General features: G+C 39.4%; 1 protein-coding gene across 6 annotated transcripts in view; it reads left to right on the forward strand.

Moving 5' to 3' along the window:
* robo3 (roundabout, axon guidance receptor, homolog 3 (Drosophila)) overlaps nt 1-7,246 on the forward strand; it is a 136,553-nt gene extending 129,307 nt beyond the window's left edge. For 4 of the 6 annotated variants that reach the window (XM_026263104.1, XM_026263107.1, XM_026263105.1 and 1 more), the window contains 10 exons: nt 143-182; nt 278-417; nt 529-804; nt 1,207-1,351; nt 2,941-3,162; nt 3,859-4,043; nt 4,170-4,274; nt 4,366-4,539; nt 4,743-4,885; nt 6,459-7,246. In XM_026263104.1, coding sequence (XP_026118889.1) covers nt 143-182; nt 278-417; nt 529-804; nt 1,207-1,351; nt 2,941-3,162; nt 3,859-4,043; nt 4,170-4,274; nt 4,366-4,539; nt 4,743-4,885; nt 6,459-6,470 — 1,442 coding nt within the window. In that variant the 3' untranslated portion in view covers nt 6,471-7,246. The remainder of the gene's footprint in view (nt 1-142; nt 183-277; nt 418-528; nt 805-1,206; nt 1,352-2,940; nt 3,163-3,858; nt 4,044-4,169; nt 4,275-4,365; nt 4,540-4,742; nt 4,886-6,458) is intronic. The other 2 variants (XM_026263106.1, XM_026263108.1) reach the window with 1 other exon arrangement.
* The last annotated feature ends 4,643 nt before the right edge of the window (nt 7,247-11,889 follow it).

Here is an 11,889-nt window from a genome sequence, read left to right on the forward strand (position 1 = left end):
GTATGAAAACTTGTTATATTTCAGGTGCCAAAGCATCTTTAATCTTTTTTGTTTCAGCTTTTTTTTTTCTGTTAATGGAAATCATTTGTTATGGTCTGAGTTTTAGGTAACAGTCACAACATATTCTTTCATCTCTCTACAGTTGGTTTCCCACATGGAGAAAGTTCCGGACTTAATGGAAGGTAAATGGTACTTTTAGCTCCTTAAGCATTAATTCAGAGTGTAAAAACAGTGACTTTAGTTCATTCTATATTTATTGATATGTCTGGATATGTAGGCCTGGTATGATGGGTGCTAACATAGGAAATTACCCGTGGCTGGCTGATTCTTGGCCAACTACCAATCTAGTGCACAATGGGAAAGACTCGGTGAACTGCTGTACATCTAAACATGACACTCCGGAGAGATACTATAATGGTAAGACTCGCTAACACCACCGGCTGTACTGTTAAATTAATTTTACACTAAGTTTCCACAGCACAGAGTCTCATTAATTGAACCTTAATAAATTTACCATCACTTCCTCAGAGGCGGGAATCTCTAATTATCTTAACCAAAGCGAGAAGTACAGCACAGACTCCAATGAAGGCCCCATCTACAGCACCATTGATCCCACCAGCGAGGACCTGCGCAGTTTCTCTGCTCAGTTCTCTCAACATACCACTCCCTACGCCAGCACTCCCATCATGCCTTTCACCAACCAGGCGCCCTGCAGCCCTGAACAAGATGGCAGCCACTGGATGACTCAGCCTGGAACCTCCAATGCTCAGTATGCCCAGCCAGACCGCTCCAAGACTGATAACGGTATCTTTCCAGTCTTATCTGTTCCCTTCAGTGCTAATACGAATGTTGTGCTTGGCTATGTTACTTAAGTTTTTTTTATATTATTATAGTACTATTACAGTGCTTTGATTTTTATATTTTCAGCTTTCATTTTAATTGTAGTCATTTTATGTTCCTTTGTCATTTTTATTAGATTTTTTACATTTATATTTAGCTTTAGTAATTTTAGTGTTTAAACTTGTTTCAGTTAGCTGCCATGTGAATGTTTCTATTTTTCTTTACATTATATTTTAGTTTAAGTTTCCTAAAATGTATTTTACGTTTTATTTTTTCATTTAATTGTAACTTTAGTTAACAAAAAAGAAAAGAAAAAAAAAGCTTAATATAGATGCTATTCACAAAACTGCTCGCTTTTTCTTACAGTAAAACAACCAAAGCAGAAGTTGATTGGGAAGCCAGTGAAAACGCCATCTCTCAACTGGATGGATGCGTTGCCGCCTCCACCTCTCTCTGGAGATCTGGACGAGTGTGAAGAGGAAGATGATAATGAACTAATCCAGGACATGGGGTAACGTTCACTGGAAGGCTGTAGATTTAACTCATTGCTGTTCCAGCTGAACCAGCCTGAAAAATAATGTTAGCGTTATTCAAACTAAAAAGCCACAATTTTGATGCTGATGGTGATTTGACATGTTATTTTATCTTGAGAAAAACTTTAAGCCAGTTAAGTAGGTCAGTTAATAGCTGCCCAGAAAGTGTCTCAATCAGGACTTTGGCAGACAAAACAAACCTCAAGTCTCACACACACAATTCATTTTAGTTTTTAACTTCATTTCCATGTCTTCAAGACGACATCTTTTACCAATTTGCTGGCTAGCTGGGAACATGGCCTTACTTAAGGTTTAAGGTTTTGCTGATTGTTCCAGGAACAGTCTCAGAATTCTCAGGGCCGGAGTGGTTTGATTGCCGTTGACAAGGCTGTATATAGAGGCTAACAAAGTTAGCGATATTCTATCCTCGAATCTGGCCTGTTTCCTCATGATGGCCTGACTGAATTATGTTTTCTTTTCCTGGTCTGTATCGCATTAGTTCCTTGTTAGAGAAGCGCGCGGTCAGCAGTAGCCACAGAATGCCCCGGCCGCGGGCGCTGACGGGTAGAAACACTCTTATTGCTTTCTGCCGCCACTTCAGCCCAATGGCTGCCCGTAAGAGGCACTAACAAGGACGAGTCACATTAGTCGCAGCGGTTAACCAGCCTTGGCTCACAGTGGAGATCCGTGAATCCGATAACCTTGACATAGCCTCCCGCAGTAACCACATTAGCCAGTGATAGGTACAACCCTTCTCAAGTTCCTTCCTCCGAGCATCAGACATCGTTCAGGGCCCAAGCACGCAATGCAATACTCACAACCAGACTGGATTTTCATGACTAGTCCTCAAAAGTGTGATGATGAGCTAATGAATCATAAGGTTAACCTTTGTGGCAGCCCAAAGGCAAGAGCAGCAGCTCTGTTGCTGCAATATTATTATAATTTTAATAATTCACCCTTCAACTCAGCAAGGCCCGAGAACTCAACAAAAATATCAAGCAGCCACATAAACCAAGGGCATGCCGTGTGTAGGTGTCATTCAGCTCAGCGGTTTGCCCTCAAAGTGCCCAAGGCATAACATCCAGTCAGTGTCACTCAAAATGCCACTGCATTTAACTTCTTTTCCATCGCTCTTGCATGGATTGTTCCTGCGAGGGCTAAAAGATCACGCATATTGTTATCTGGAGGCCAGGCTGACTCTTTTGACCCAACAGCAGTAGGAATCAATATGCCACCGGTTGCATTGACCCGGTGATTACTGCAGCAGGCAATCATAATGAGTGTGCCATGATTGATTTAACACAGAGGTGCTGGAGTTACTTAACCCTCTGCTAAAAATGAGGGAATTTAGTTATAGAGCAGAAATAAAGTCACTTATGCTCCCACTTTAAGTGAGGAGTGCAAAGAAGTGATAAGAAAAGTTGATGTTATATTTATAATAATAGATAAGTGGTGGGTAGAATATCTGCTGTCAAATTTGACGTGTTTTCAATATGTTTATCATCATTTAGAAAGATTCTAAAGTCATCTAGCTGTAAATATTATTGAAACCTTTCTTCTCACTCAGGTCCGATGAAGAAGAGTGGTGTCCTCCTCTTCCGGATAGGACTTACCTCATGGACGGCGTGACGGAGGACAGTCCCGTTCCTCCTCCTAGAGGAGAGGCTTCTTCCCCCACCACATCCTACAGCCACCAGTCCACCGCCACCTTAACCCCATCTCCCAGAGACGATGGCCACTGCCACGACATACCACGTTTGCACCAGCTCGAACAGCCACAGATAGCACGGTGAGACACGTGAAACTTCAAATAATATTTCACAATTATTGCATGCATTCGTTTTTTTTTTTTTTTTTTGGCAGGTCAGCATTTCAGAGTTTATTCCTCTTTTATTTCCCGCTTTTTTGACAGTTTGAGATGGGCATTTGTCAACAAGATTTGCTTGCTATAAACTTTATTTGATAAGATGCAGCATAAACAACATTTGCTCTAATCTCGAGGCGACGTTCGCTTAAAAATACTTAATGTGAGCCATCCTTCATCTTTCAGGAAACTGCTCTCCTGAATTAAAAGAATAGTTTATTTGTTTTCATTCTCTTAGGAGAATTTTTTACAGTGTTTTTATTTGTTCCTGCGGAGAAAACTTGTTATATGAATAATTTATTCCTCTGCAGGTCCGTATTTGTAGATTATCATGGCACGGAGCAAATTTTGAGACTCTCATTAAGCTTCCTGCTGGATTGCAGTTGCGCCAAGTATAGAAAGATCATTTACTTTTACAAAGTGCTGATCTTGGCCTACTGTGTTTTCAATTTAAAATGAGTTCATATAATAGTGTTTTGTGTGCCGTATTGGCTGCAGATCTGGGTTAAAACAAAGAGATCTGTTGAATGGGGCGCATTTCAGTTAATAAATATTTAGCAAATTTCATGCTGTCCAACTTTGTTTTAATTGGCCAAACATTTTCTCTTTTTTTGTGGACAGCCGGTTGCCATGCGGACCTGTGCCTGTGCCACGAGCACCAAGCCCCCCTCTAACCCAGTCCAACCCAAACCTGGCGGCCAATCAGGAGTGCCCTGACAACACTGTGCCACACCGCTCAGCACACAAGCGGGATCTGAGCCAAGGAGCTGCCCAAAGTGTAGAGAACATCAGCAACACCACACCAGGTGTGTTTCCATCTCTATATAAACATGCCACATAAGTTTTGTTGCTCAACTAAAATCCAACTTTCATGATCACAGCCATATTTAATTAGAAATGTTCTACCTTCTTCTCACCTCCCCCATTTTTAGGTCGAGTGAGGCCCTCCGCAGACCACACACCGCCTGGGCAGAAGTCCAAGGTGAAGAAGAAAGCCTCCAAGAGCGGTCAATACCGAAGAGATATACTGCAAGGCGGTGAGTTACTGACCAGGCCTGTTCTAGAATGAAGTTAGTTAATCATTTATCCTGCTCCCGCATACTTAACATGCTGATCACATCTCTGCAGACCTTCCCCCTCCACCAGAGCCGCCTCCTGAAGATGAGGTCGACTGTGCTCAAGTAGGGGGATTTGAATGTGGGCAGACATCCCTCGAGAGAGTGGGCAGCTCCCATTCCTCCATGGAGAGGAGAGAACAGAGCACACCCAACCGGAAAAACTCCTCTCATAGACGAATAGACGGTTAGAGCTGACACCTGACAAAATAACTTAAATACTGTAAAAACATTTTGTCTCTTAAAGGCACAAGCATGTGTATGTGTGTATATGTAAATATATATAGGGTTAAATAGACTGGCTTTTTATTTTAAAGTTAATGAAATTTCTATTCTGTATCGATACATTTGTGAACCCTAACATTTTGGTATTGTTTATATTGCTCACAGCAGAAGACGATTTAATTCCTTACAACAAACCCAACTTCCTGTCTCGGGGTCAGATGCCCAACAATTGTTCCACAACAGGAAGTTCATCATCACGGGGGTCAACAGGATCACGGGGGCACGGAATGGGCAGGAAGAAAAATGATGTAAGACCTTCGTCAGTATCTTTTCTCACATATAGAAAATCATTTACTTAATCAGTCACTAAAAAGAACAGCATTCAAGAGTAATATTTACAATTAAATATGCATTTAAATGATTTATTGTAATTCATTTATACAAATATTAATTTATAAAATGACACATTACATTGACTTGTTTTCTTAACAGGCAAATTGTTCAGCTGTCTTTTTTAATGCTTAAAACAAGAAAATATCTTGCACAATTTTTTTTCTCAAATAAATCCATATTGTTTTTAGGATGCTTAGATATTTGTAAAGTAATTCAAGACAAAAACAATACTGATTAAGATAGTGGTTTTAAGTGCATGCTTTCAAGATTAATCCTTGTCCTCCCAAATCTTAACCCTAATCCTAAATCTCAAACATTAGCCAAGCTTAGTCCGACACGGCCTCGCAAACACGTACGTTAGTTTTTCTTTTCTTAACACACATTTGTTGGTGAAACAGAATTGAGAAGTGTGGACGAGTCCATCTGGCTGTTCAGCACATAGTGTAAGTGTTGTGTAGACTGTAGAGGCACAGGACTTGTAGCCAGCAATCAGACACTTCCTCTGAAGTACATTCCCCACCGCTTGGAGAACTTATAACAGAGTGATCTGTCTGTAAAGTGATTTTTCTCATATCAAACACTTGCATGATTATTTATAACCAAGTTTTTCATGTCTCAAATACAAAAGTCATAGACATGCTTAGAAAATGTTGTCATATTCTTACTTACTAAATTTGCTGTATCCACCAAAGAGCAAATGTCTGTACAAAATAAGCATATTTTTATTCACTGATTATTATACCATAATGTTTGTACATACATACATACATATATATATATATATATATATCATATTTTTTTTTTTTATACAGTATCTCCTTATTGACTTGAATAGTTGTGTGATGTGAACTAGGTTGTGCATATCTTAGGTCACTCCGTATGGGCTGAAGAGTCTCTTCAGATGTGTGACCCTCTCTCAGGTTACCCTCTCTGGAACATAAAAGACTGGCCAAATAAAAGAGGGCGATACGTTCCCTGGGGAGAGAGTTTCGGGTTACCCCGTACTGTCATGGTGGTTAACGTTATCATTCCAGTCGGACAGAGAGCGTGAATAGGTGCTTGACACAGAGAAGAAAGAAGGGGTCTGCCCCTGAGATCGCCTTTATTCTGCGATCTCAGATCTCGTCGCGTCACATGATGAAATCCCTGCTGCATTTAGTCATCTGTAGAGATACCAAACCAAAAAAGGCTTTCTTTTGTCCTGAGAGAGGCTACAATTAGGAGCTTAATAGACCAGCTAAGCTGCTTGACCAGTTTAAATGGCCAGTTAAAACTATTAGCTACCAATATAGGGTATATTTTGACCACATTTACAGTGGTAAAGCTGCTCTAATGACCAGCATCTTACATATAAAACCATCTATTTGGTCCAAACTGGTCTAAGCTGCTTTTAAATGCCAGTATTTGCATCAAAGATATTATTCTGTCAACTTTAAATAAAAGTTTATCTTTTCTAATTCCAATTTTTCTCCTTTGCTTCTCTTCCAGGAGATGAGATAAGGGAAGGCTGTGAGACGCAGGAAGTTTTACTTAGACATCCCTCCGTTTTCGTGCGGAAGCTGAAGAGAAGAACCTAAGAGAAGTGGATGAGTGTACAGATTTCAGAGCGTGAATCTGGAACTTTTGATTATGTTATGAATTATTATTGTTAGTTATTTATGGCCTTCATGGGGGCATGTTTCATCACGCTGTCACTGTAAATAATCATCCGTTGAAGCTTTTTACATGGGGTCCAGATGCCAGGAAAGAAGAGTATATTGTATTTATACATGAAAGAAGAAACAAAATCATGTTATAAGCTCCGATATTATAGATAAGTTAATGTCTGAATGTGCCAACCTCTTGTAGAAATGTATACAGCAGCATTTCAAAGCATTATAATATTGCACTCTCGTTGTGTTGGAGAACAACAACAACAACAAACAAAAAAAGAAAAAAAAAAAAATAGAAAGCACAATATGTGTTGTTTGACCAGCCAGCCTCATGACCTAACTGAGCCGAGGACGCTTCTGTCTGTCCGTCTCGTCTCCGTCTGTGGATCCCCAACGTTGCAGTCACAAGAGAATGTGGTCTTTTTTTCCCCCTTTCTTTTCAAAGCCAAGAGAGTTTGTCTTTTGACGACTGTTGTGAACGATTGTACTTGTCTTTTTTTAAGGAGTGTTTTGGAGATCAGGAGGAAATGTATTTCATTAAAAAAGAAAAAAAATTCTGTTCCTTTGACTAACTTTTTGGTAGTCCTTGTTGTTTTGTATAAATAAAATACATTTGCTGAACTATATGGGTTTGCCCTAGTATGAATCATGGTGTGCTTGTGTGTATTATAAGTTTATATTTTAGTAAAACAATACACACACACACACACACATGTATGTGTGTTAGTTTTACTAACTTTGTTGTCATTTATTGTAATGTATGTAGGCTAGTTTTTATTGATTTTAATTTCAGTTAAACGCGTTTAATCATGTTAAACTAAATGAAAAACAACTTTATTTGCAATTATGTTTGTTTTTGTTTGTTTTTATTTAATAAGTTTAAGTGACAACTTTTAATGGTTTTATTTAGTATATTTAATCTAATTTGTACAATAATGTAATTCATAGCATGAATGTTTTGGAAAGTTTGTTTAAAAGTTCTAAAGTCATTAGTTAGCAAGCTAGTTACGTCGTTACTTAGTTTATTCAGAAATCAGGGCCTTACATTTAACAAAGACAAGGCGGGAGTATTCCGTGACCGTTAATCTTTGGTTTCTACGGTTACAACAGGCGCGCAGGCAGCCAGCAGCTACTTCCACCTGGCTGAACCGCCACTGAGGGGCATGAAATTACCTCTTCCAGGGCAACACTGGATGCTCAGGAGGAGAAAGGGGGCGAAGGCGGAGTGGGAAAGAGGAATAAATAAAACACAAGTGTGGAGAAAGGGAAAGAGAGTTAGATAAAGCAAGTAACGTTAGAGGGTAAAGAATGAAAGAAGAAAAACAAGAAATGTGAATTACTCCCACCTGAGACTCGCTAGCCTGAGGTAAGAAAAACTGTAGGAAAAAAAAAAAACAAGTAAAGTTATACATAAAAAGCAGTGTGTACTTATATAGTCACAATGAGTAAAAAAGGAGAATATAAAAATAAACAACGGTTTTTACCTCTGTACACTTCACTTCCATCCACAATGTTTAGTCCTGACTAGGAAAGAGAATACCGGGTGTTCCGATTCTTTAACGATTTTTAAAATTCATTTTAATGAATAAACATTAGGAATATAACTGTAGTAAACAGCAAATATCTAGTAATATATTTAGTACTGCTGCTTAAAACGCACTGTCAAAATGGATAATGTGTATATTTGAGTAACGTTAACTGGTTGTGATTTAAATATTACGGTTTGTAGAAATTTCTGTGTGTTTTATTAAAGCCTGGCTCATACTACAGGATTTTTAAAATCCTAACCGATTATGAAATCTGGCTGCAGCACACACATTAGGAGAGTCTGCACGTCGGACCCGCAATATTTCCGCAACATTGCCGGGTCGCCTTCTGTGTGAAAGCAACCATGTCCCGGAATTTATTACTGAACTGAACCCGGTCGGGGACCTAGTAACATTGGGGGGTTCGACCCGGGACGAACGCTGTGTGAACAAAAGCCAGATCTAATTCCGTGTCGAAGCGTTATCGCACGGCTGTTTTGAAGGAAGATCAACATTTGCGACGAAAACATATGTGCAAACTGTAATGAAGCAGAGATCAGTTAGTTCCTCACTTTACGCGCTGACGCCGAGATCGTTTGCTTGCTTCAGTGAAAGTATAACGTGACTAGCGTTGTCGATTCGTACATTACACGTCACACGATGATGTCACGTCAGAAGGAGCTCGTCACGTGATCTCACGCAGCAGTTCGTCACTGATATTTGTTTACACGTTAGCTAGCGTGCTAGCAGCTTTCTGCACTCACCCAGTGCATTCAAAACTGAGGCGGTTTTTACTCCATCGCTTCTCTTTCTCCTTACGGTTTCGGTGCATTCAAGTCACTTTCGTCGGCGCAAGATGGCAGAGTACTTTCTCTTAATTAATAACACAAAAATAAAGCAATGCTCTTAAACTCTTGTTCTAGAAAAATGAAGAACAAAGAAATGTGCATTAGGTATACTTCGTTTTTTTATGTTTTAAATCAATTTATGAAGCCACTGCCAACTTTATTGTTACAAGTTGCATTGTTATATTATAATGCCATCATATTATGCGTCGTCGATTAACTTACTGCGCTGTAAATAGAAAAGCCTGACAATATCACAGCTAAATACCTTTAAGTATTGATTATTGCGCCATGTTAATCACTGACACGCCCACAACTCATACAGATCGGGGCTTAAAGAAAATCCCAAGCTCCTCACTGGTATTTACGATATTGTGGTGGCGTTCATGTGCACTCAACTCGTAAATACGATCTATATGAGATTACTTGAACGCACCATTAATCCACTAATGTTAAACCGACTCAATCAATTACGCTTATTGTTTTTGATTCATTAATACCTCATTACCTCGCCAATCATTCTACACTGGTTGCGCTGTAAGTATTTGATTCACTACAAAGAACTGGCTCACAAGAGTCACTTTGTGTACAGCGTTACCGGGGAAACAGCTATTTTACCCATACGGTCTATGATTCTTCCGCTCCAAAAGCGGCACCTAGTGGCAAAGAATGATTTAGCATTTTCATTCTGACCAACATGAAAAGACCAATATGCTAATGTTTCACGTTGACCATGAAACAGCTTGAGATTCATTCTAAAAACGACTAGTTTCAATGATTCAGAGTCTACTTTTTCTTTTGAGAATCAATAACTTTATACACGGTGGACTTTCAGATTTAAAACTCTTCAGATGTTTTCATTCACTTAGAACTGCATTAAAGGTAATTTTCAAAAATACATAATATGGGCACTTCCCACTAAGAAATGCAAGTCTCTGTCACAGAACGGTGCAAAACCTGTTCCATTTATTAATTAAAAACACACACACAGAACAGACTTACCACCCATAATTCTGGAACAGTATTCATGTACAAAAAAAAAAAAAAAGAAAACTTCTTGCAGAGTTTTAGTTTTTCTCCAGCCTTAATTAAGCAAGGTCTGTATGATTCCTAGAACATTCCAGGTAGGTGCTGGATCATGTTGGAACTAAACACCCTATTTTATCAAGGCTGTTGATCCAACATGTGCCACTGTGTTCAACATAACCATGTAGGTACTCATTTGTGCTATTACATTTTCCAACCAAAAACGGGATTTAGGTTTTGAGCAGCCAGTCAAAGTTTCTTCTCATGATTTTCATTTTTAATATGACTCAATCCTAGAGGTGTATCACACATAGGGTGCGATTTCTTGAGAGAGGTAGAGGGTACAGAGATCATCTGAGCTCTCACCTTTTGAAGGTCTTCTTAGAATTCAGACCAAGTAGTCAAGACACACACTCTTCTTTAAGTGGAGACCCACTACCCATAAATCACTAGCTCATTCATTAGCTTTGTGTCAGTGAAGACACACCCAGGAGTGCCAGAGGGGAGCAAAGCACAGTCAAAATACCATTCTCCCATTTCCATGTTAATTACAGAACCCTGAGATGGATGCCTTTTCAACCTCATTGTTCATTTAATGTATGCAAAGCGCATGCAATTGCCACATTAAAACCAAGAGGACAATGTTCAAACAAGCTAGTAAAACAGCAGTTTTGGCATTTGGCTTTGAAATCAATGTCAAGATGTTTTACTGCGGACACCGAGTTAAAACGGCTGAATGCTCTTTAGAGATGAGAAAAGAATGATATTAGCATTTAGAGCGTCACAGCTGCCGGGCTGTTAGCTTGGTACTAGGACTCATTTATGTGGCAAGTGAGCAATATTTGCGCCTCTGATAAACCGAACCATCAGCCCGTTGGAGGTTCTTCAATACGCAGTCAACTGTTTGGTGTAATCTCTGCAATTCCTGACCAATTGCACATAAATGATTTTCTTTTCTCTTCGCAGCTCCAGTCGAACTGGTTTGGATTTGTATATCCTGCCTGTGGAGCATAGGCTTTAGGGAACAGAAGGACCCTTGAGTTTAATCTTTCTCAGGGCAGATCTGGGTCAGTGAAGGCCAACAGAAGGCTGGATCCCATGGGGTCTGTGCAAAACACTCTGCCATTTCTCATCTCCACACCCGCCTCTGAACCTCCAACTGGGCACGGGACCCCGGGTAAGCCCACTTGACTGGATGGCGCGCCACACAGGGGCTTTCATTTTCATTTAGTGTGTTGACGGATGCAGTCGAGAGATGATGACACAGGTGTTGGACATTAATGTCAATTTAGCTGATAATTTAGAGCCGCAATGCATTACCTTGAAAATCTGTCCCATGTGCTGACTATTCCTGGAAACATTTGGGACTGACAGAATTTAGAAAAGTCTAACAGAAATTTGGAAACAATGTTGCTGGCATATTTTAGTGTTACTTGCTAAAGTCATTACTATTTGTATTACTTATTGTTAGACATTTGAACAAACCCTTAACATTAAGTATTAAACTTTGGTGGCAGAACTAATCCAGTACAATTTTGTGGTACCTCTAATTATGCAGATTGCTGATCAAATGTGTGTGATTACTTTTTGAAAAACTTAATTTCTTATAGAAACCTTTTTCCACCTTACAAAATGACAACAGTCATCATAAGCAGGGGTTAAATTGGGCTGGGGCCGTCGTACACAGGCTACCCTGGTAAATCAACGGAGGACTTTCCCCCATGCATTTTCAACATTAGGTTATAGTTTTAAACACTTTCACTACTTATATGAACTATCGCCTTATTATTATTATTATTCAAACTATCGCCTATCGCTGAAAGGAACAGTGTCTTCAAAAAAAGTTTCAGTTGCATTTCAACTTATTTAA

This window comes from Carassius auratus, unplaced genomic scaffold (assembly GCF_003368295.1).
Source record: "Carassius auratus strain Wakin unplaced genomic scaffold, ASM336829v1 scaf_tig00216425, whole genome shotgun sequence".
Taxonomy (NCBI): domain Eukaryota; kingdom Metazoa; phylum Chordata; class Actinopteri; order Cypriniformes; family Cyprinidae; genus Carassius; species Carassius auratus.